The sequence below is a fragment of the Lissotriton helveticus genome, chromosome 5_1 (assembly GCF_964261635.1).
Source record: "Lissotriton helveticus chromosome 5_1, aLisHel1.1, whole genome shotgun sequence".
In the NCBI taxonomy this organism is placed as follows: Eukaryota; Metazoa; Chordata; class Amphibia; order Caudata; family Salamandridae; genus Lissotriton; species Lissotriton helveticus.
The window spans coordinates 1483289020-1483315041 of NC_136065.1; the positions used below are offsets into that span (position 1 = coordinate 1483289020).

Genomic DNA, 26022 nt, shown 5'->3' on the forward strand with positions numbered 1-26022 from the left:
AAATACCACCCGATTTGCTGAGTTCAAAAACAAATAAACACTTAACATGTTTAGATTTCCATGAAAGTGTGCCGTTCTACATTAAGACCTTGGGCTCACAACTCTTTCTGGGATTTGGTTGAATGTTAACGTTTTCTCGCTATCAAGTCATCCAAAAATACCTTTTCTTAAAGCACTGGTGTGATGTCAGGAAAGAGTAAAACATTTAGGCTGAAGCTCACATTCGACACTTACTGGCCAATATTCCCATTTAATAAACATTAAACTAGGATTACTCACCTCAAGAAGTTTAATCTAAGAAGTCTGTTGCTCTGCTGCAAATATAGGTAAAATAACAATTGCCTCCAAATGGGGCTTGATAATACAAGCGTGCGTATGTGCCCTTTTCTTGTAACCTTCCCACCCAATCTGGGTCTGAGATTGAGTGTGTCATGGTTGAAAGAGGAAGTACGGAGCAGTGCCTTGGATACTCAGAAAGGATAGCGCCTATTGTAGAAGAACGGACTGGTGTAGGCCTGCTGCAAATTTCGCTAAATCCATATTGACCAGAATCAACTTCAATCTATGGTTTTCTTTGGAGTAAACTTTATAGTGGTTGCTTATCACCCATAATAATCAAGGCAAGCCTCTTCTCCTCTAGTAGCTTCAAGGGCCCCATGGTTTGGAACTAAATGGAAGGCAGGAGTAGGGCGTGCAAGTTCACAACAGCTGAGAAAAAGATTAATGTATATTCTAGGTTGCTGGAACAGTGATGAAATGGGTGACACCATTGTCTTTTAAGTGTCTGATCTTTGCACTGGAGATTCATCGTCATTTGAAGACTTCACTGATGAGAATCATAAGTGAAGTCAGCTTGAATTTAGGTAAAGAGACAAAATGCAAAAAACATTTAATGTCTAGCATGGGGGTGCTTCTCAGTGTTCTGTAATCTTTCTAAGCGGACACTGAGGCTGTGATAGGTCACAGACTGTCCATGGCTTTGCCTGGATTAAAATACTTGAAACACGAAATCCAAGCCAATTGACTCCAAACTATGAATTCACACCTCCAATCTCGCCAGGCGAGCAGTGAACGCACTTCATAAATAAAGGCAAAATATCTATCCTTTCTTTTGGAAAGCAGGGGCACTTTTACACATTCAGATAGTGAAGAAAATGCACAATGCTGCAGGAAAGTTCCCAGTTTATTCATAAATAATATAGCATTATCATTAAAATATATACAACTTAAGAAATATTTAATAAGTTTCTCCCTAACACTTTATTTTTACATAATACACTGAAAAAAGTGCTTTGAATAAAACATATAATAGGTGTGAGAGTAACTGAAAAGTGCTTTATCTAAAGCATGCTTTTTAGCCCCTGTACACTTCATTAAATATAGCCATTTATTTTACACGTTCTTAATATATTTATATATATTTATATATTTTGGTACATCGAGGAGAATAATTGGACCTGTTAGTTTCTCACCTGGTTGCAAGTGTGAGCCATTGGGCGTAGCAGATATCGTTGCTTAAACATTATGCGTATGCAGGGCTTGCAAAGAAAAAAATAGAACGTTTACAGCAGGCACAACCTTAACATGCCTAAACACACCACGACACATGCCTGCTGAGGATAGAGCGAACAGCCACCTTTCTGTAACCTGACAAACCTGTTTCCCAGTCTAGAAAAAAAAATTCTCGCTTTGTAATTTCTAGTGATGTTTAGAAATGATGTTGAGTTCTAGGTCTGTGATGACTGAATGGGTCAACGTTGTAGGTTCAGCGGTCAAAATAATTAGTTTTAACAGTTTTGTTAAATAATCATGCACACTAGCGCAGAGAGGCACTCGGAGGACATTTGTTGAAGTTGCACTGTTGCACGTTGCAATTCCAGACAGTTTAGAACTGGGCCGCAGGACAGCCCCGCGTGAGTGTGGGCACGCGACATTGGCCTTTCCTTCCACGTTCCTGGGAAGCTCCAGAGGGGGGCCTGGAGTGACAACCTGCATACGAATGTGGCAGCTCCTGGTGAAGACTTTGGAGGGAAGAATCGACTGAAACAGCTCGACACTAGTTTGTGAAAAGCAACCTACAGCGCACTTTTTAAGCCTCTAACCCCTGCACAGTCACCCATGGTACCAGGACAATAAAAAAAACTGCACTCACCATGGTATCAAACTAACAAAAAAAACTTACGAGAACATGTAAAAGAAAGCTCAGCCTGAAGAGAAGACACATCTGCTGAAAACGGGGGCGATTTGATACCAGGTTGAGAGCTGAGCAATGTTGTTTTGTGGTTGCTTTATAAAAATAAAAAATAAAAGATTTGTTCATTTTTTTAACAATTGCATCAAAAACACTGTTATTGATACTGTTCATTTGTTAGTCTATCAGTAGAATGAACATAAGGGGTAGACACAAATCCTAAAATGGCACTCTGTAAGGAATCCACTTTTCCCAGTTTTTAGCGAATCATCTGGCACCTTGGACTCTTGCAGGCCAGAAACCTTCTGTTTCGAGAAGTCCTTGTGGCATTCAATGGTCTTCAATGGTCTTCTGGGATGGCCCCGGGTCCTGCAGCAGACCTGTGAATTTAAATCCCCTCAAAGCTCGTCCATTGGCTGCCTCAGCGGGAAGGTGAAGCGTTCCGTCGAGCCCCTTTAGTGGCGGCCCCCTTGTTGCGTGTAAGAAATTGGCTGTCTTGTTCCAGGCCTCACCGTGAACGTCGAGCCCGAGCCACCCTGTGAAGTCCTGGAAGGAAATGAAAGGAAGACAACTTAAAACTATGGAACGAGACAGCAAAAGAACATTCAGAAAAAAGCAACGCAACTCATGAGGCTGGAGGGATTCAGCATTAGATTTCACAATCTGTCTATTAACATGAGCAGATCTTCCTTTAGCAATCTGGGTTCATTCGTGTTACGACGTCAATACCTCAATCTCCAACACTAGGTGGGCAGTTGTGATTTACTGTTGAATGATCAGACAAACCAGGTGAGCCTATGAAAACCTTCTGCACACCCAGCTTTTGTGCCAAAACACAGGGTAACAAAACCCTGGATGACCATATGAGAACTCAGGGAGAAGACTGAAACATTCAGATTAAGGATTTTCACACAAACTGTGTATGAGGTTTACACACAATGGCAATCCAGTCTCAGAGTAATGAAACTTCCCAATCAAATGACTGCAGACAAAAGATGTACCAATATTCCGATAATAAACTCTGTTACTAGGCAGACCATTGTTAGTGGTCTTCGGGTCATGTGGCCAGACCCAGTACCACCGTTGCCTTTGAGACAGTCTCTAGGATGTATGGCAGCAGGGACAACAGGGGCAAAACGAGAGAGAGAAAGAGAAATGAGAGGACTAGAGAGAATGAGAAAGAATAGGAACAGAGGACGTGAGCAGGGCTGCTAATAGTTAATAGTCGGACCCTGACCGCGTCTGTATCAGTCTCTGATGCTAGTGCTTGAATTGAAGAGCCTTTGTTACCCCCTGGGAAGTTTCTCCCTACTGAGAAGTGTCCATTTTCTCCAACTGCTCCCCAGAGAAGAAGGGTGGGTGCATTTAGTTTCAAATGAAATAAAGACAAGTATTCAGAGCCTAACTGACAGGAAAATGGGCCGTCCTACAATACTCACTCCTACGTTGGGGGCAGTTTTGTGCTTCTTCAATCTCAAGATACCAACAGGGGACCCTGCCCCTGCACAAACTGTCCTGGCACCACAGTGGGTGTTCTGTAGAGGTGCTCAGCCCGAAGGGAGGTTAGGAAGCCCAAGTGCCTCGGTTTCCGCAATCCTGCTGTGAGCGCATGCTTCTTACAGGATTCTAACACACTGATGCTCAATACAAAGGGACAGCTCTACTATGGCTTATTCCAAACATTTTTACCTGGCATACAATCTTCCCTGCCAACTACATCCAACGCATTCACAGAGAGTATCATTGCTTCTCCTGAGTCATTTCAAGTGCCTCTTCACTGGATCTTCCCAGAAGCGCCACGAGGCCTGACGAGACACCTCCAAGTGTATGTCCCTCTATTGTAACCTCCCCCTTGGCCACCACAACCCTGTCAATGATAACTTGTGAAGTCAGGCAGACGCCCACCTCTACGGACACTGCGCTCCTCACGCTGCCTCATCTTCCATCAAAGCCCTCTTCTGCGGCTGAGCATCCGGCGCTGTCCCTTCACCAACTCCTAGGTGTCTATCGTAGATGAAGGTGCGCGAGTCTTAGAATTCCCATCTAACACAAAAGTCTGCCCAACTCATAAGATGGTGTGGCAAATGGGAGGTGGAGAGGTCCAGTAGGGTTGTACCGCTGCCAGTGGGAGGGAGTGCGGGATTATGAAAAGATGATAACATTCTGGAAGCCCATTAAGCATTGAGGTGTCTCCATAAAGTAGGACAAGAGCCTGGTAAAACCTAGCGATTAACAGAATTCTGATTTGAGTTCATCCCACGGAAACTGACACTTGTAGGATGCACGCTCCCGATGAGGGAGCTCAGGAGGGTTTTTTCCTGTGCGTAACCTGCTTGTCACAAGTTTCAATGGCCGCGAGAGAGCATGCATGATTTCTAGCTGTCTAAAACGTGTGAACCAAATTGAAAAAAACGGTGAAAGGCTTTACATAATCGGGGGCATCTCAAACGTGCACGTGGCCCACTACTCTGTGCCTGGAGTTTAGTTAAAACCAGATCACAAAAATATAGAATATGACGAAGATGTGTCAGATCGCACCATAATAAGGGGGCATTACTAGTGCGCACAAATTACGGCCAGTTTCATCATCACGCATTTAAACATTAGACATCTTTAATGTCTGAGTCACCGGGAGCTACATTGACTTGCCCACAATCACACAAAGAGCCGAAAACAAAATTCGGGAGCTGAGGTCCACGTTCAAAATGGGTGGATTTACAAATGCTAATAATGTGCTTAGAATTACAATTCTTTGCTCCACTTTCTAGGAATAGAAACATTTGACTATCTGTATCGGCACAAACGATGTTTATGAACACTAATATCTGAAATAGATGCACGTTTGCCAAACATGGCTGGATTTACTTGCTGCGAAGAAACAGCTAAGAAGGATGAATAGAAACACGAGTGTTCCGAGGATGTTCATTTATTTCCACTTTAAAACAGAGAAAAATAGGTGGAAGAAACAGGTATACTTTTGTCTGCCTTTGCAGCAGACAAACAGGGAGGAACCACGGTTTTTCCACTGTTCTTCCCTGCGTGTAATAGAAAATACATTTAGATTGTGTCACTGTGAAACTTTAAGTAGCCAATGAAATCGTATTTATGTAACAGTTTGATCTAGCGCATGCGCACCGACTGAAAAGGTATAGTTGTGCTTTTCAAATACCAGGAACCACGACACAGGGTCTTAGAATGAACTAAAGAAACTCACGAGAGGAAGTAAGAAAAATAGTGGGGAGACTTGAATGTTTGGTGGAGGGAGAGCATAAGGAGAGACAAGGGGAAATGTTAGGAAAGTGGGGAGGCAACGGAGGGTAAGTCAAGGCTGTGAGGTGAGAGGCAAGAGAAGGTAGGGAAGTAAACGTGGGGGAGAAGACAAATGAGGAGGGGCTTGGGGATGAGGGAAGGGCGGGTCAGATAGAAAGGGAAGGGAAGCAGCAGGGAAAAGTGGGAAAGGACTCAGAGGAGAAAAAGAAGGGGGTGAAGGTAAGGACGTGGAGTGGGTGGAGATTGGGTAAGAAGAAGAGTGGGGGCGAGTAAGGAGGAGAAGGGGAGACGGGGAAAAGGAGGGAAAGGGGTGGAGGGTAGGAGATAAAAGGAAGGAAGAGAGGGAAGGCTGGAGTGTGTAAAAAGAAGAAATGGGAAAAAAGCAGAAGAGCGACATGCGCCAGGGAACTTAGCGGAGAGGACTCAAGTATTTGGCTAACCAGTTTAAGGGTGGAAAAGGTCGCGGTGTGGATAAGAACATCTGTGCTACAACTGAGACAATGGGTCAGATATAGTCTAAAGAGATAAAAGCTAATAATCAGTTTTAAATGTGGACGACTTCTCTGCAGAATGCTTTGTAATTCTTGAATCCACATTGGCGGATCAGGATTTATATGAAGCTCTTGGATAAATATGTTTTCTATCTAAATAAATTTGAATTCATATAATGAAAAGTAATTCTCAATTCAGTTCTCGAATCCAACGGCATAGAAACCACTACTTTTGTCAGTTTTTTACACATTATCCCATATTTTTCTAATCTAAATTCCACAAAAAGTAGTGATAATATTCACACCAACAAAGAAAAGATTTAAAATTTGGTTTAACCTTCATTTTAAATTTATTGCAATCATACTCAGAATTTGTTCTGAGCTTGAGCAAATAATCCTATACATATAAATGGTAAAATGCAACTTTTGGGGCCATCTATAGCTATGGCTTCCCTAGACCAATGTATACAAAATGTGTGGAAAATATAGGTGGGCAGATGTGTACTCTTGAACACTTCAGGCAGACTAATCAAACTGGGTAAAAGTAATTAAAAATCAAAAACATTAGCTTTGTCAGATCAACGTAACCCAAAAGGGGAGCACCTGTTCCTCTGTAATATACTTCATATTAGCATTCCATTGCGACACTCGGCTACATTCATTGTCCAATTAATATATTTTGGTTTTCAGCAACCACCACAAAAGATGGGCATGAGTGCATCAACGGCGCCACCTTCTGTGATTCACAATCTTCAGCATATTACTGTGACTTTAAAAAGAGGAAACCGTATGAAATATCCAATTCCATGTATTGAGAGACTGACAATCTAAATTTAAATCAGCCATAAATCCTAATATGAAATGTACACATTTCCACTGTTCTAATTGCAAAAATTCAACCTTTTCCACGAGAAATGATTTTCACATAGTTGTAGAAACAACATCTTCTTCTTGGGCTATTGAGGCGAAGGCAATGCTGAACAGGTAGGCATTCCTGATTTCAATTGGCACACTTCATGGAAATGATGTAGGCTGCCTCTAGGCTTTTTTGCAAATCTAGAAAATATGAGCCTCTATCGCACTAAATCTTAAATGACTACCTGGGGTTCCTCTGCATTCTAGAGTAGAATTTAAATGGAATGCCTGGTTTGTGTAGCCATTCATTATGCTGCAGTTATTTACCTGGCAAATATATTGGAAACCTCAGGTGTTATCAGAAAACCTAAAGTATTCCTAATCTATGGTTCTAGATGACCAAATGTAGGAAAAGGATGCAAGGAACGGTTGATAACATTAGCATTTTAAATGGATTCTGGGTATTACAATATGTCAGCTCTTACTGTCAGAAAATGAGAATTTCTCAATTTGAAAATATCTGCTGAATAAATTAACATGGTCTAGGACGGAGATCCGCGAGACAGCAGATCTACGATCACCAATGAACTTCCGAGTTATTGTGCCATCACACACTGCGTCTGTTTATCCCTTAAATAAAACACGCTCTCCACAAACATATCTTCAATCCTGAAATAGAGCCTTATTTGCAGAATTCTGAGAGTCAATGTGACTTCGCATGATGAGTGATTGCACTATAACAACTACCTCTACATTTACGGTTTGTGTAGAATAAGCATGATCAATCAGTTTTGTTGCCAACGCAGGATGCAGCCTCCTTAACCAACTTTCTCAACAGGTTATCTAGGGAAGGTGGAGCAGAATGGCAGCAGCAGAACTGAGGGACTTCAGAATGACAAACTTCAAGGTGAAAAATGAGAGCCTGCTTGAAGGTAAGAATGACACCCAGGTCCTTGGATTCAGGAATCCGCTGGTACCCAGTGGAAAACTCCTTATAGGAACTATAGGGCGCACATTATTTTTGTCTACATACAAGCTAGCCTTTTGCCATGTTTCCTTAATGAGCCATAACTATATTTTAATTCACGAAATGCTATTGTGACCGCAACGCAAAACACGTCAGTACTGCCACAAGGCAGTCTCATCTCTAATGGTATAGGACCACTATTTCATGTAAAAAAATAAAAGTTACTGCAACAAACAATATAAATATTACTGAAACAGTGAGAATTCTAAGTGCAATTCAGTCATTTAAACCTACCGTGCTGCTGTTTGACCATGAGAATATTCCCGATTCTGGGCTATCTGTGTGACCTCCTTCACAACAGAGCTTGGCAGCATTGATCGCCCTGGAGCCTCCATGGATGTTCTTCTCTGCATTGCAGCCTTGGATGCGGTGTTAAATCGCCGAGCATCTGAATCATGTGAAGAGCTGTACTGTCCGAAGTTCGAGTTGTAAGGCATACTCGACATTTGAAATCGGCTCGCCCCAGGAGCCCTTCCGTAGCTTTGTGGATGCTCAGGCTCAGGCATATACAACCGCTTCTTAATCAGAGAGCGGCTTTGAGGGTCATTGGAGAAGCGGGTGGAATTGTAACTTGAATAGGGGTCATAGTTCCTTTGATTTGAAGTAGTCTGTGAAACGAGAGGTGCGTGTGGTACAGAATTATGGTCAAACCTCAGACGATTAGAGTCTCTGTTTATGGTAAATGTTTCTACTCTGACTGGTGTGTGGCTCTTGGGATTAAAGTCCTTTTGTGTTGCTTCTGATTCCAGGCAGGATGTTACTTCAAGGTCATTGCTAAATTCAGGAGGCGGTGGTATCAAGTCTACATTATAGGCTTGTTCATTGTTATCATTGGCAACTGAATATGGAGTGGGAGAAGCAAAGGAGGAGACTTGCATGTCTGCGGCCTCTTTTTCATGTAGCCCACTAGAAGACTGTGGAAGGTTCTGAAGGGATCTGGTTTTTCCCAAAGCCTGATGGTCCTGATTTTTCCAGTTTTCGTTTCCCATAACTGTAAACGGTGTAGGGGAAGTGAAAGAAGATATCTGAACATCAGGTGAGTTATTGTGATTGGCATTACTGGAACTCTCAGTCTGATGCCGAAGACCTAGAACTTGTCCTCCAATGCCATCCTTTGGAGATAAGGATTCATCATTCCTTAAACTCAGTTTGTTCAAAATTCTTTCTGATGGACTGATCCAGGGCTTAGGATCTGCTTGCTGTTGCTCCACAGAGGTGGGCATTCTACCATTGTATGCGGCTGAAATAGTATTGTCTTTTGTTTCCGACATGAGTGGGATAGATTTCGGCTTGACAACAAAAGAATTTGGACTGGAATTACTAGGCCGAAATATTGCAGCCTTTGCCTCAGGCTTGACAGAGCTTGAAGATTCAGACAGATTTCTGTGCTCCCTGGGTTTTGAGAGTTTTGCTTTTTGTGCTCGCTCCTTTGCAGCCAGTAGTAGAGCCATGGGTGAGCCAGCTTCTACCTTCTCTCCTGTAACTGGATGCTTCAGTTCTGTGCTTTCATTCTGAGATTTCTGTGGGTCGTCAGAAACTGAATAAAAATGAGACGTTTCTGAAGATGTTGACTCACTGTCCCAGGACTTACTTGGACTTGCTGGTTCATCATGGGCTTGTGTCAAAGAAGACATGCTACTAACAGACACTTGCCTTCCATGATGTGGCTTGTATTGCTGTAACAAAGTCTCAGTTGAACTTTGAGGCACCTTTGTGGGTGTGACGACCTCTGTGGAACTAGGAAAGGACACCGGTGCAGCAACCTGACTTTTTGGCATGGAAGGGAGTGTAGGGGAGGCTGGGTTACTACTCGATTGTAGGTAATCCGGGGGTGGAAGAACGATGTCCCCAATCTTATTACCAGTACTTATATTTGATGTCCTGTAGACCCCATCTTTGTTCTCATTATCCCTGGGCAACGGCAGGAGTGGAGCAATCTTTATTGGAGGCTTGGTTATTATAGGTTCTCCTCTATTTACCAGATAGCTACCAAAATTGTCAGATTCTTTATTTACATCCCATCTTTGCCTTGCATTTGTAGATGATTCCCTTAATGTATCATCGTTTTTGGGCATCAACAGTACATGGCTAAGGTTATTTTTGAATAAACTAATATCCTCTTGTGACTTTTGACTAGTGTCTTTAAATAACTCGGGTGGGCTAAGAACTAGGGTTTCCATGGCCTTTTCCTTGAACTGATCAGTTTTAGGATCATGTGATATTTTTCCATTCGCTCCCATTATTGGCATTGGTGGGATGGCTTTCTCCGTTGATTTGGTAGAGTTAAAATCATCAGATCTTTGCAAATCAGCATTAACATCTATTTTTTTTTGTTGTGTTGAAAATTGTTCTCCCTTTTTAGACATAAGATGTTCAAGGTTGTTCTTGAGTCTATCAACTCCATTGGCCTGCTTTCCATTGGTCCTTGCAGTGAGCCCATGATCATCGCTTGAATTCGGAATTACAATTTCATTGACATTTTGACGTTTTCCATTTGTTGGTATTCTTGTATCCACAGGAAGGGTGTTTATTTTTAAGTCCTGGTTTTTCTCATGTTCCATAGCGGGTGCAGGTGGGGCCTTTATCACAGGTTTAGGTAATTCATTAGGCTCCTGGCTGGTTGGGCTGGAGGGTTCCTCCATCATGAGCATGGATCTTCTTTTGATAATCGCTTCTTTTAATGAGAAATGATCTGGGCCAGCAGGAAAGAGAAGTTTGGCCTCTGCTTTTGGATTAAAACTCGAGGGAATTGGGGACCTAGCCATGGATTTCTTGGATTCACTGTCTGGCTCATCATAGGAGACGTCCTTTTTTTCTTGTGTTATAATGGAGGAAGATCGAGCGGGAGCTGGAGGAGGAACTTTGAATGACTTGGGTAATGTTGCAAGGGGATCTAAATGTGATTTGGGTCTTAGGGTTGATGGATAGACACCACCATTTGAAGAGATTTGATGCGTTACATTTGATGGCATGTTGGATTGCAAAGTATTTAAGCCAGTCTCTGATTTCCATTTGGAGACATTTTGTGGTGGCTGTAGAGCATGGGCAAATGCAGGGGTTGGTGCTGTAGGTGGAGACAGGACATTTAATGGTGGTGCTGGAGGGACAACTGTTGAAGGTATAGATGCCACAATCAGCGGAGGTGGGGCCACTGGTGGAGGTGCAGGTGGGGCCACTGGTGGAGGGGCTGGTGGGGCCATTGGTGGAGGCGCCGGTGGGGCCTTCGGTGGAGGCGCCGGTGGGGCCTTCGGTGGAGGCGCCGGTGGGGCCATTGGTGGAGGCGCCAGTGGGGCCTTCGGTGGAGGCGCCGGTGGGGCCATGGGTGGAAGTAGTGGAGGACATGCTGAAGGAGCTGCAACTGGTGTAGGTGGTATGAAATCAGGTGGACTCGGTGAGGTGGGAGACATGAAGGAAGGTGAAGGTGGCTTCCCTTGAAATGAAGGTGGTGGAGGAGCAATATTTGTTGGTGGTGGAGGCGGTGGCATTGAAGGTGGTGGAGGAATATTGTCATCATCATCATCTAGCTGCTCGTCTGAATAACGGCTTGTCCTCAAATCCCCAACAGAACTGTACATCCGGTAGTTTCCATTGACCTTTGTCCCATAACCTGCATAAATCAAAGCGTAATAATTAGAAAAATACATTTAAATGGTGAAATTGATAGACTTCTATAGGCTTCGAAACGCTATGGCAACAGAATGTGACATACCTTATAAAAGATTTGGATCCCTAATTTCACAAGTCAAAAGCTGTACACATTAAGGTCCTTGTCATCATTAAACGTAATGCTCAAGCTTAGACTGACTCCAGGCTATCTCCATGATATTACAATTGCAATCAAAAGGTGTTTTTACTAGCAATGAAGACCACTATTAATCACACACTTATTTTCAACATACAAACACTATAATGATTCATTGCCCCACCAAGACTTCTATTTAACACCTTCATGCACGCAAGATCCCTTTGTCAACTAATATACTCTAATATGGACAATCATCCCAGCTAGATTGTGTTTTAAGGTAATCCTAATGTTGGGATGAAAGGCAAAAATGTGACAAGTAAGTGAATGGTTCAGGATAGGACCAGGAACAGGATCCTAGAGGAATTCCTGCTGTGGTGTCATGCAATGGAAGGAAAACAATTCATCCCTGGCATTGAATTAAGCATGCCCTAAACTAGAGAAGAGAAAAGAGCAGACCCTTGATCAGGGAAGAGAAACAGTAAGCAGCAAAGCCCAGCAAACTGAAGCCTTGAAGGAGGTAATCACAAGGAAGTGAGCCACATAAAAGCTATAGTGCAGCTGGCCAGAATTAAGCTGAAGGATACAGAGTGGCAGAACAGTATAAAGCCTTCTAGTGTGGTGGGCTATCCTCGTCAACGAGCCACCACATACCATTCCTGGCTCTGTTGGTTGGGTGCACCAACCGCATCAAAAGAGGGACACAATAGTGTTTCCTTTTAATCTGCATTGATAGGATGGTGCTCAGTTAGCTGCCGCTCACCGCTACAATAGCTGATCTAATGATCGTATTCTTTTCACCTTTATTGTTTGGGTGGATTACAATCTTTAGTTGCAGTTAGAATATCAATGTGAAGTCCTGCTGAATAGTTCTGTCTCATCAACATGAACAACCCAGTGGGTTCCTGTAGGCAACTAAAAACCCCAACTGTCAAGATTAAGCATACAGATCTGAGATGTTCGGTACTATAGGATGCTAGACCGTCTCCATCACAAGCAGTCCTTGACTGACTACTGACTTAGAGACCAACTGGCCAAGTAATTAGTCTTACCTTTGAAATGTGGCAGTGACCAAGATACCCATTACCAGAGTTATGGTGCCCCCAATTAAACCAGCCATATAAACTTTAGAAACAAGTCATGTGGCATCCTACACTTCCGTCTTTGCAGTGGACATCTACTCATTTTCGGTGGTGGGTTTCTAGGCACACTGTCCCCAACTATCCAAGTTGTCCTACTTTGCAAATGGAGCTGTTGAAAACCTAGGGAAATGGGCAGACTTTGAATAGGACTTCGGTTGAATTGTATATTTGAACAAAACACTACCACCTTGATTCTGGTAACATGACTGAGCAACAGTGTTGAGAGTGAAAGAGGAACGGAAGGCCTTCAATATAACACGTAAGCTTTGATGCCTTCTTCAAAGCAATGGCAATGCACAGCACTTCAAAATAATGTGCCGGGAGATGGGCAACTTTTGGAGCTTTCCGTACAGCCTGGAGATGTAGTCATATTTTCTAAAGCCAAGCAGCAGCTGCACAGGTAAATTCTGTATATTTTAGAGTTTACTTAAAAAAGCAGCAAGGAGCCCATAAGTTGAGGCATTATCATCACAACCAAACCTTTCTGAGATTAAAGCGTTGACTAACAGCAAGGAGAGGATTAAAAGTGGACACCTTGCATGCCCAGTAGCAGTGCACACAACTGATTCCCTGGTTGCACATCACAATTAACAACCTTACTATTCACTTGTATTTCAGAAGAGCCTCCAGGACATCATGAAGGTTATGGAGGCACTCTTTAAGGTGGTGACAACCAATATCCTTTCAAAATGCCCTGAAGATGTGGAATTTTTCCGTAAATATGTATCTCCTGGACAAAAGGACAGGTTAGAAAAAATGCTGGAGTGTGGCTCACTGCTTAGAGGAGGCAGACCTGGAAGCAGAAGTCAGCCCGGGACCAGGGTTCAATTCCCGGCTCGGCGGGGTCTTGAGTCCTAAAATGTCCATGGACTCGACAATTCTCGCTCCGGTGCCTACTCGATTCACGGGTTCACACTCTGCGACTCTGGGCAATAGCTTGCTTAATCTCCACAACGGCCCCTCGCGGCGGGATGCCTGGCTTTCACCTTGCGGATACCCTGCCGGGGTTATCTCACAGGGGAATACCAGGACGGGTTCCCTAAGCAAGCGCTTATAAACCGCTCGGTGATTTGCGCTATATAAATTCCTGTACATTTACATTTACAAGGAGTGCTAGTGATGAGAGTTTCTCGGTGACTTGAACATAGTCAGTTTAGGCTGACAGAACTACAGCATGTAAGACACCTGACACCCCACTATAACATAACATAACGTGTATTTGTAAACCACAAGTTCACCAAAGTATATCTTGGTGATGAATAGTAGAAGTTTGAAGTTTATTGTTACCCAACTCAATGGTACTCATTTTATCGACCACAGATGGATGAAAGGCTGAGTGGACCCGCTGGGATTTGAAACTGTGACCTTGAGGTCGAAAACAGGCTCCTACAGTGGACGCATTAGTCCACTAAGCCACCAGCCACAGCAGAAGCTCACATTCTGGACAGGCCCGAAGGCACCATCAAATTTAATCGAGTCCCACAATCTAGAATTACAATTATGGTCAAACTTAAAAGGTTCAAAAACCTAATTTCACACTCTTTTGGGCTCTTTACCATTGTGAACTTTGAACCAGACAAGCCTTTCTGTATTTTCCAAGACATAACTTGTAAGTTTTAGAATGAAATGGCTTACATACATGACATTCTAGCAAAGATTAGACTTTGCTGTACATGCCCTGTGACCTCACTCTATCAACATGCATGGGAAATCGCAAGCAACTGGAAGTAAGTTACCCCTGGAACTTATGTCTCGTTGTGCTTATACCCTTTAACTTACTGACACCAAGAAATACTATACAAAAATACAGTTTAAAAAAGATTGCCAATAATATAAGCATAAAAAAGCAAAGCCTTAAAAGGTTGAGACATCTTCGTTCATTTTTTAATTTGAGTGAAGACAGAGATAGAAGTGAAACATTACATGGACATTGTTGCCCATTACTAGGTCAGACCATAAAAACAGCCGCCATTTTGTTTTCCCGACAAGGCACCCGCATTGCAATCAGCTTCTCTGGTTCTCATGGTGCTATAAAGCGGTGATCAAACCATCTTACCTAGTGAGGTGTTGTCCACAAAACCGAATGGAACCGATGGAGTTGGCACGGCCAGTCCATGCACTTCATGTGAGTTCTAGAAAAGGGCAGGAAATGGAACATAAATACATTATAAAAGAAATTTCAACCAATGTAGTAGTGTGACCTTTACATTCACCACCAGTCACTTAGATTTCACTATTGGTTAATCTTCATCTTCCAACCTACCAGAAGAAGATTGCTTAAGTATTAGCTGTGGCACATACTTTTACAGCTACGGACTAAATAGTTTCAACAATCAGTATCGACGGCACTTCCCATCTAAGGAATGAAGACAAAGAATCCAAAGGACGCGACAAGGAGCCCCGCCCAGGAGGTGCTCAAATGAGATGCTCCAATTAACAGTTCTGAAACACTTTCATAGCATGGATTTGAACCATTTTGTTACATCTAATTAGCACTGAAGCCATCATTACAATATTCCCTTTCTTAACGGCAATAACTGTATTTAATAATAACTGTACTTAATACACAGTGCTTCCTTTGTGCAATGAGGCCATATCACCAACATCACAGCAGCAGCAGAAGCAGTAGAAGCATCTTTGACTATTTGGCTCTTTATAAAATAATATGATGGAGGCCACATGCTGATCTGGACCACGTCTTCACTTCTTTTTCAGCAGAAGAACTCGAGGCTGCAGCATGTAGGAATTGTGATGCATGACGGAAGTGGCGGCTGGTGATATTTTTAGTCAGTGGGGCACAAAGGTCCATTGTGAACAGCACTAAGCGACCAACCAAAGCGAGGCCGAACATCTCTCCCACGGGGAATAGGCAGGGTCTCTGCAAAGGGAAGGGAAATCTTCCACTTTGTGGCCCCTCTCTCCCCCTCCACTCCATGTTGTTCGCCCTCTTTGTCTTCAGACCAGAAGGCTTGCTGTGTCCCCCCCCCCCCCCACATGAATTTTGGCTATACAACTTCAATTCGTGGTGCATGGGGGAGAAGTCACACCGATTAAATAATGAACGTACAAAGTTTTCCTTTCACGTTCTTCAGTGACTTAAAATTCCAGCAAAATGTCTGCTGAACATATGTAATGGAACAGGAGAACGAAATTCTCACTGAAATAATTAGTTCAGACATTCCTATAGGCCGTGCCTGTGATTTGTTCAAAGCTAATTGCACGAAATAATCTGCAGCAAACGCACAATAGAAAGAGGGTCCTCTATACAATACATTATTTAAGAAGTTATGGTTTGTATCTCCCTAAAATGTATTTTGATTTAGGGGCACTGACGGTTCATTGTTTAACATGTTTACCCACATGAGATGTTAAGAAAAGGGGCAATTCATGTTAGTTGCATTTTCTGGAGATAATGATTGTGTATATATGTCTATCTATATGCAAGGGAGTGCGGTGGCAGAGACCTCAGCACACCCAGGAGGAAGTTAAGCTCCACTCAGGACCTACGAAGTACTCATGTGCTGAGCTATGCCGCTAGCACTGAATTGAGATGGAAAAGCAACAGCAGTTAAGCCTCATATTCAGGCCTTATCAAGAAAGGATCCAGGGTGACCACTTCCCTCCAGGTCATTGCAGACACTCTTTCCAGGCATGGACTTTTATGTCAAAGGCTTATACATCCTAGGTCTTATTTTGCAGCTTATAAACTAGATAGTCGTACACACCTGACGTTAGTACTTTGTAGTTGTAGTCCTTTAGGCATTGAACATAAAACACACTAGCAGGATCTGTTGGTGGAGAATGAACTCTACTAGCCAGCGTTAGGCCTAACTTGGGAGGAAAGTTTAAACAATCTTAGTCGAAAATCTGCCATTTATACATTTCTGTAAAGTTTGGTTTTAGCTATAAAAAAATCGCAGGTTTTTGATAACCACAGGAAGGCTGCAAGCAGTTTTTCTCAATGGGAGTAGGCACTTTAAAAACAAGTGGGCTAGCAAAACAACTATATGTGATCTGAATAGTTCCTAATATAAATGGTGTATTCTTCAGTGTTTGACACACTACAGGTAACACATGCAATTAAGAGTCTGCAGACCACACGGTGTAGATTGAAGTCCTGCAGAGAAGGCCAGAATGAAAGAGTGTTTTCTGCACTTATGGCAGGTGCAAGACAAGGGACGGGGTTATGCAGAACTGTAGGACATCGAAATACTTCCTGTGCTGTTGCAGGAACACGTAATTCCCCACCTTTTGCCGCTCTGTTTTTATGACCGTACATTAGAAGGTATAAAAATAAGAGGCGGAAATGCGTGCAGCTTCGGAGCCCAAGATCCCTGGACAGTTTCGAGGATGGATAGAGTTGCTATGAATGCCTGCTTACTAGTACCAGTAGAGTAGTGATTCTAATTGTAACAGTATTAGGGTTTCATATGATGCCTGCTAACCCTTTTGTTCTGTAAATAGTACGTGTTAGTATTTTCTGGTGCACGTTTTATGGGCCTAACAGGACTGACTCTGAATTTCAAGTAATCAGGGGCAGCTCTAGGCTCATGGTGGCCCTGGGCAGGAAGCGTGGGTAGGGGGCCCCGGAAGAGGGGGTCCGGGCGGGGCGGCGGGTGGTCAGGGTGTTTGGAAGTGGAACAGAGCCGGAGGCTGCCAAATCCCTGCCAGGGGCCACCACGCAAATATGTATCCATCCTCAGAGGATTATTATAATAGGGATATATATTGGCGTGGTGGCCCCTGGGGTTTGGTGGCCCTGTGCAGGTGCGCAGCTTGCACATGCCTAAGGCCGCCCCTGAAGTAATCCACAACTCTCTCCAGAGGCACTTTGAACGCTGGGCTGTCTTAGGAGGGGTGTAGACGACACGAATTGGTGTTGTGAGAACATGACATCAGTCTCCTTGCTTGCAGATTTTTCTCTGGATCCTTATCTAGACTTTTGGCTGTGGGCATGACCCGGCTGACAATCCAGAATGTACGAGTGCAACAGCAACATACACCATCACTCAGCAGCAGCTAATGATAGGTTCTCTCACAACAACCATGAGGGTTTGCCTTCCTTTGTCTGTGTCTTGGCGCCACCCGCTCATTCCCAGGTCTTGTGACAAGTCAATAACCCTTTGCACACAAGCACCACCCAAGCTCCAAGTGGATGTGGATTTTGGTGGATGAAAGATAGAGCAAGAGGCCGAAAAGCTCCATCGGGTGTATTGAAGCAGACGCTCAGGCTTCACTTATATTGGTCACCCGCTATTGCCCACAGGCACCACAATTATCTCAGGACTGAATCCTCTGAACCCACCAAGCAAACCTTGGCCTGCAACATCTGGTAAGAATATCTGCCCAGGACCTCATGACTCGTGAGGGATATTCGACTACTCCCACTTTTTTCCTCAGAGAAATGCATTGCAGGAGATGAACAAGAGGTCTTGGCATGCAAAAAAAAAACCAAACAAAAAACACGATTTTGTCTCTAAAGACCTTCTACCCACAAAGAAAGATTCACCAAAATATAAACGTTAAAGTTAGTTAAATATTACCACTTATTAAATGTAATATTTAACCGACAATCAAAATTTGTCAGCGAGGGAATTATAACCTAAAAATTGACAATCTGTGGCTAAAGAGCAAGCTAGTCAAACTTTTCAACCACACATGAAAACAAGGCTGAATCAAAAACACATAAAACATAAGTATTTACAGAGAGATGTCAGCCCCAGGCAGACTCCCATCCTCCCGGTAATGCCCCTTCTATGAACCTTGCACCCTCGCACTGGAAGCAAACTGTTCTGTGCCCTTTGTGTACACTGCTCTGCTGAGCACACTCTCCTGCTCGGTTCCTCCGGTTTTAGGTTAAACAGGCATTCCTAAACTGTATTTGCATTCACCAAATGCCTGCCAAGCCTTGGAGTTATTTATCTTTTACAGAAGTGCAGGTGAGGCTATTTGCATATGTTGCAATTAGAAGAGGCACACCGAGAGTTGAACGCAGATACAGATCGGGAAGTTTAGCTACTACAATTCAGAACCTCATATAAAGTGTCAAGATTCCCACCTCTGCTCTGCCCCTATGGATCTTCGGTCTCTAACCCAGGCTTTCTTAACTCCACTGACTGTTCTGCCTTACCATCTTCGGACAGATGGCTGACACTACTTTGAATTCACTCCCCGCACTTTGTATAGTAGTACTATTACTAGCAGTAGTAAAATTAATAATTTGTTTTATATAGTATTTTATACGCCACTTCTGGGAGCTCAAAGGAACATATATTATAGTCCAGTTAAAAGGTCAACACCTAACCGACCCTGGAAAGTTGGGATTCTGGGTTGGCCTGGATTGGATCGGTTTCTTGCTCTAAGCAGAAGTTCCTTAGAGTCACTAGTCACTTCACCCTCTACAGTGCTCTACACTGCAGTAGTAAGTTATAAGACAGGGCAGGCTACCAGAAGAGCAAAATGGGCAAAAATGAGGTCAGTGTTAAATCTGAAAACCCCTCTTTTCTGTTTTCTTCGGAAAAACTTTAAGGAGAATGAGAAAATGTGAAGCAGGAAACCATAAGAAAGCTACATTGCTGAACAAACCATTTTGTTAAGTAGTGTCACCAGAAAGTGATGTGAGGGTCCAGAAGACATTCAGTAGAACGAAGGGAGTTCAAATGGCAAGACACCAATGAGAAAGGAAGTCCAAGTGGAGGTTCCCAAATGTCGGGCTGGACCTTTAGAAAGAAGCTTTCTAAGATGGAGGAGGCACTACTGGGGCCAAAGAAGCTCTCAAGAGCTAAAGAAAAGTAGAAGGCATCGACAGTCCCCAGAGTCTGAAGCAGGAATGAACTGTAATGCTGTACACTACTCAGTCTGACCAACTGGTACTGAATGAATATAAGCAATTATAAAGAAAATAGCTGCCAATTATCTTGAAATTTCAAGGTGGCATGAATTGAGTCGACTTCGCTTCATATGAGGAATTGTCATGTCAGACACATGTAATTTCGTTTTTGTACAGACTGACCAGGCAACTGGAACCAGGCTGTGTGGTGTACATACTTTCTCAGTCTGCTGTACAGTCTTCTAATCTGTGTCAAGGTCACCTTTCTCCAGAGCTGTACATGACCTTTAAAAAACAAATTATTGAGGTGTGCTGAGGCGATGAAGGATAACTTTGAAGGAAGCTGGGATGGAGACAGGTATTCTCAGCAGAAGTACACTTCTTCCTAGAGCTTGAGAGGGAACAGCAGGGTAGCGAGGCAAGGAGCTCAACTCTTTCATTATTCTCAAAAGAAAGTGTTTGAATACACTAAGATCAAAATGGAATGGCTAGCTAGTGGTGTATGTGCCATTCTTTCGGTATCCCTTAGCAACATGAGGGTGGGTAGGACCTAGAAGCCTATGTGCCTGGACCAGAGGATGATTGCAGAGGCAGGAAGATGGCATGCCCAAGAAAGTACCTTCTGCGCATTTGAGAGAACCTGCTTGGTTAATTTGAGAGCGTTGAAGATTCTAGTGAAGTTGGTACTAAGCATCCTAACGGTGCGCACCTTGGGAAAAGCCCCCCATGCTTTGATTCCTACCCTCCACCTAGGCGGGCCCCAACTTGATAAGGCTCCCAATACCCGAGCAGGTTAGCACCAGTCCCAATTGGTGTGTGGTCAGTTGAGGTGGCCAGCCGCCCTTCAAATGGCCCCGATTCTGGCAGGGTATGTGGCACTATGCAAGACAGACCTAAGTGGGCCAGATACAAGTAGCACAAGCAGACATAGTATTGCCCTTTGTATGCTCGGATTACATTGCCAGCCTGTGTAGGCATGTACTTTAGATACGAATTTGTGCGCACTGTGGTTGACCCACAGGCGGGCTCCTCCCTCATGTATGAGGATAACTGCTTTTTAAATCGTTGTATCCATCAATGTAATATACAATTTGAGTCCTTATTTTATATATGTCAGATAGTTATGGTAATTTTATGAACTGTTAAATATGAACTCAATATTATGATCGTGTGCGTTTTATGGCTTTGATGGCCGAAATAAAGTTTTATTGACTTGAGAAGCATTATTACAGCCACCAACCTTGTGGGCAGGTTCGGCTCCAGGTCAGTGCCCTTACGTCTGCCTGGGTAGTGTTGTCCACTGTCCCGGTGGTCTGACACCCTAGTATAAAGCTTTATACATTTCCCATCCCTTATGTCCGAGGGATGTAAAAAAGGGAGAAGAATGGACAGTGGCTTGTCAATGCAGGCCCACAGACCTGCATGCTTTCTGTTGCATGGTCCAAGTTCCAATTTCCTCTTGTTGGATGTGTCTGGAGTGGAAGATGCTGCTGGGAGTAGGAAACGGGTGGTCGGTGGGATGAGTGCTCTGATAGTAAAAATACAGAGAAACAGGTGTAATCATGGCTGTACTACCACATGACCTTTGACCATGCTGTTGCATCATTAGTGTTAGCACAGGTGTCTCGGCCTCTTAGTGAGACACAAAACATAGTCCAAAAGGTCAGAGTCAAACTGTCAGCAGTACTTAATTAGTTTTTTTTAAAAATAAGCTTTGAAGCCTGCCGCAGCACACTACCGAATTACGGGGTTGCTACAAATGAAGGCTCCAAACTGTTGATTCCATCTATTGCCTCTTTCATCCACCACCCAATAGCTGCTGCCTCTCACGCCATCTTTTTTTTAATTTACTACTTTCACCTTTTGTCACTGTTTTCCTATTTTGCTTGCCTTGTGAAAATCAGTGTGATTTAGCGCCGGACGTCCTTTTGATGACTGAGACATATAGTTACGCGATTCAAGGAGTGGTAGAATGTCGGGTACCTTGTGTGGATTAGACAGTGGTATGTAATAAAGTATGAATCTCCAAGAAGTCAGGTAGTTGGTTCCAAGTAGTAACTTTATTGTTATTAAGTTACAAGTAGTATAGATGAGCCAAGATGGAATAAGCTGTAAAGTATGCCCCACCAGGAGCAGGATAACCTTCCTGCTCAGCCTGCTGACATCAACTGCCTAACTCCCTGCAAACCACATTACATGCAGTCATGACATTCTATAGGCTGAACAAGAGGAATGAGCAAAGGAAGAAGAAGGGCATGCAAATAACATACAACATGGTACCGCAGACGCGAACCCTCACACTGCTCAGAGCAACCCTCCGGGCTTGTGGTTCATTGCTGTCACAGTACAGATTGTGCTATCTTAGATACTATCCCAGTAGGGCTCGGAACTCTGCTCCAAGGTATTTACTCCAATTAGGATAGCCATGAGGTACCTGGATTTAAAGAAACACAGTGGGCTCTGGCTTTCAGAAACTACAGCTGAACCAATGATCAAGAGGACCTTGGTATTTAGGAGCAGTGTACCAATGTGCAATGTTTTTTTCTGCCTCCCTTGTTATTGCATTTAATATTATGATTTACATCCCACATTCTAGTATAGTCCTCTTCGAGGAATAATTGTTGACCGCTGCAGCAGCATGGACATCCATGAAGAAGCACTCCAGCTGGCCATTGGCTCCTCATTTTCAGAATAAATCTTCAGAGAGTTTTACCTGCTGGTCTACGCCTCACCTCTTCACAGTCAGTGATGAGTGGACATGCAGGAGCCCACCAACACATTTCACTTTCACTGCCGTACAGCTGTTGACTCTGGTTATCAGGGCTGCTGTTTCCATGCTTGAAGCTGAAGATACACCCTCATACTAGCTGTGCACAGTCTCTGTGGCATGTTTTCGGGCAAGGTTAAACCTGGCCTTTTACATTACATACGGCTATGTGTTGTTCTAGTGCCTGGGTAAACTGATTGCAGTTTGGGCTATGTCCAGGCTATAATTGGAGTAATTAATCACTTTTTAAGCGGACTCAAGCTATGCCTCTGCTGCTACTTGGGTCACCCACATTCCAGTTTACTGTCATCCATCTTGCATTGGTTTGAGTTCCAGATAGTAGGCATCACACTGTTGCAATGGCAGCCTTCTTGGATTGGACTGCCATTCAATACACAGGCTAGCTTCATTTACGGCCATTTTGGATTGTACTGCTTAGTACAAGAAACATTGTTTTGGATATCTAGAATTACCTATGTACATTTTCAGCTTTTGCTCTGCCAACTTTATTTATTGCTTCATACTTTATGACTGCTATTACTCACGTTTAAAAATGGTTTTTGCTCATTACTTAGTCCAATTCACACTATGCTCACAGCATCGTAGGAAACCACTCATGAAGTGGAAGTCTAGGTACCTTCGAAAATTAGCTCTTTGCCATAGATGGGGTAGATGTTGAAACTAAACAAAAAATCAGAATTACTTTACAGCCACCTTGGTCAAAAGGGGCAACACATGTTTGACAATCTCTCTTTTGTGATTGATGAACCGGTGTTATCTGGCGACTGGGGCAAGTATGCCCAAGCCATTGCCAGACTTCAAAGAAAATTATCTGAAAAACCCAGTGTTCTTTTGGAACATTTCAGCTTCTTCAAATGGAATCGGAGACCAAAGGAAACTGTAGACGGAGTACATTTCAGAACTTCGGCATTCAGCCTCTACATGCAATTTTGGAATTGCATTTGATGTGTACATTAGAGACTGATTTGTCTATAGGTGTTTTTCTCCTATACACAAATTCAAGAAAAACTCCAATCCCGTAGAGATCCTATTATTACAGAAGTCGTAGACACTGCCAAGAGCATGGAACATTCCATTATTTCAAGTAGGATCATCACTCAAGAAAGGAAATCAATGTCTTCTGCAACAGTGGTACAGGCTCAATACTACTGATGCCATTTCGGTGGAACACAGAAGTAGTAAAAATGCTTTACGAGCATCAAATACTATATGTTTTAGGTGTGGTTCTAAGAATCAAATCGGTAATAATACTAATTGCCCAGCTCATGGCAAATGCTGTGTTCAGTGAAAATTACATCAGTCACTTTCACAGAGACTACAGAAGTTCTGACGTATCTGTGAAGGTTAATAGTTTGGATGCTACTTTAGAGGGTTGCTCTGTCATTTGTCGGATTTAATGCTACCCTTAGATGTTGTTACTGATGTCAGCAAAGTTAAAAATCCTTTATGTGAAGTCACTGTTGGCTTTAAGTTAATGCTAAACATGCTAGCGGATTCAGGTGCTCCCATTACAATAATTTCAACCTCTTTATTCTTTCAACAGTGTGGGGCAGACCACTCCCTGACAGCTCCTGAGGTTGACCTCAACACATACCGGGAGCAGGTTATTGATATGTTTGGCTATTTTACAGACAGATGTGTCTTGGACGCACCATCACAATTAAAATGAATGTAGCCAGGAAGGGCAGATTCATAGGTGGCTGGCAGCCTCTCGCCAGGTTAGGACTCATGCTGGTACCTGGCGATGACCTACCAGTCAGAGTTGAAGATGCTTCAGTGTAATATAGATCACATCATTTCTGACTTGGTTACAAATTTCCTGACATCTTCCTGAGAGCTTCAATCATAAAACCAGGGTTATCAACACGTGTGGACAAAATCAGATTAAAGAATAATACCATTCCCATGGTAGCGAAGGTTAGACCGGTTCCATTGAGTGTTAGGGAAGAACTCAAGAAATTGCTTGATACTTAGGGTGCTGATGTTATGATCCAACCCATCAACTCAGCGGAATGGGTCAGCCCAGTTATTATTGTGCCCAATAAATCAGACGAGATCCGCTTCAGTGTTGATCCCTACACAATTAAAAAAAAATATTCTCATGGATGGTCACCCACTACCCAAAATACATAGAATGCAAATCAACTTTGGGCAAGACAAATTCTTTAACCTGCTTGGCCCGAGGTCTGCCTCCAACCAAATCCCTATAGCTCCGGAATCTCAAGAACTTACTATATTCATTACACTATTTGGTGCCTACAAGTACTGCAGATTACCAGTACTTGTAAGCCTCAGTACCAGCGACCAGTGTTTTTCAGAAACTGATGGACACTATTTTAATATACATAAGAGGAGCACAAGCCTTTCAGGATGATTTACTGATTTTTGCAAACAGTGTATACGAACATCACACAACTCTTGACAAAGTACTTAATGTTTCAAGCAATAAATACAGTATCGCTTTACTACATGACAAATGCCAATATTTAGCACAGGAGGTTTACTACCTAAGTCACACTATTAGTGAAAAAGGTAAAGGACCTACATTTTCTTTAGACAAAGCTATTGAGGAAGTAGATGCACTCAGGGACAAGGACACTCTTAGTTCTGTTTTTTATCTCATTGAATATTATTTGCAATTTGTGGAAGGGTATCCTTTTATTATAGCGCCTATGTGCAACTGACTCAAAAAGTGGGAAATTATGTTTGGTCAGACCATGTTGATGAGGATTTAAAGAAAATGACTAGACTCATTTTCTCTGCTACTGCCCGGACACCTTTTATTGCTGGTAATAAATGCTTGTTGACTGTTGATGCCAGTCAAATTGGGCTAGGAGCGCTTCTGTCCCAATCTGTAGACAACTAAGAATGTACCACTGCTTTTGCTTCACGCTGCCTCAAAAAAACTAAATCTACTTACAGCAGCCTTGAGTGTGAGTCACTTGCATGCTGTTGAGCAGTAGAGAAATGTAAAGCTTTCCTGGGGGACACACACTTTGATCTATACATCAATTACAAACCATACTCTCCAGGTAAATGGAAGGTTTCCTTAACTCGCATCACATCAAACACCTACAAGTTGCTTTGTACTCTCCCACCTCAAATGCCTTAGTTGAGAGGATAAGCATATTCCTTAAGGAGGGAATCCAGACTGCTCTTGCAACTTGACACATGTTGAATTGTTTTTACGACAAAAAGTTTAGTCTGATCATGTGACACTGCAAAGTACCACTGGGGTCTCTCAGTTTAAGCTGCTGTGCAACAGAGACCCATGGACCGGGGTGTGTCCTGAACGGATCTTGGAGTTAAAAAAGGAATCCCCCACATTCACTCTTTGTCAACAGGATTCTATAGATGCCACGACAAATAGTGGTTGTACTAGAGCTTCATGCTAAGGAAACATTTGGTATAAACATCATGACAAAAGTTCTTAGAGTGAGTCTGGTTCCTCATCAAAAAACCACTAAATTCATAAAGGCAGAAACTAAATTCATGGGCGGAGTACAAGCGGCGAAATAATCAAAAGGGTCTTTACTAATTTCTGGGAAGGTTTGGTGGAGCATGAAGTATTTGATGAAACTTACCCCTTGAGAGGCAAAACAAAATTTCAATGCCAGAAAGAGGAATGTCAGCGACGTTATTAATGGTGGCAATGCTCTTGATGGCGCTTGGTGGCCTCAATCACAG

At 43.0% G+C, this 26022-nt stretch overlaps 1 protein-coding gene across 2 annotated transcripts in view; it reads right to left on the reverse strand.

Moving 5' to 3' along the window:
* Positions 1-1165: 1165 nt before the first annotated feature.
* C5_1H6orf132 (chromosome 5_1 C6orf132 homolog) overlaps positions 1166-26022 on the reverse strand; it is a 143344-nt gene continuing 118487 nt past the window's right edge. The window contains exons 3-6 of one of the 2 annotated variants that reach the window (XM_078644484.1): positions 14775-14850; positions 11128-11441; positions 8069-11079; positions 1166-2737 (exon numbers count right to left, since the gene is read on the reverse strand). In XM_078644484.1, the coding sequence (XP_078500610.1) occupies positions 2647-2737; positions 8069-11079; positions 11128-11441; positions 14775-14850 (3492 nt within the window). In that variant the 3' untranslated portion in view covers positions 1166-2646. Of the gene's footprint in view, positions 2738-8068; positions 11442-14774; positions 14851-26022 lie in introns of both variants that reach the window. The other variant, XM_078644483.1, reaches the window with a different exon arrangement.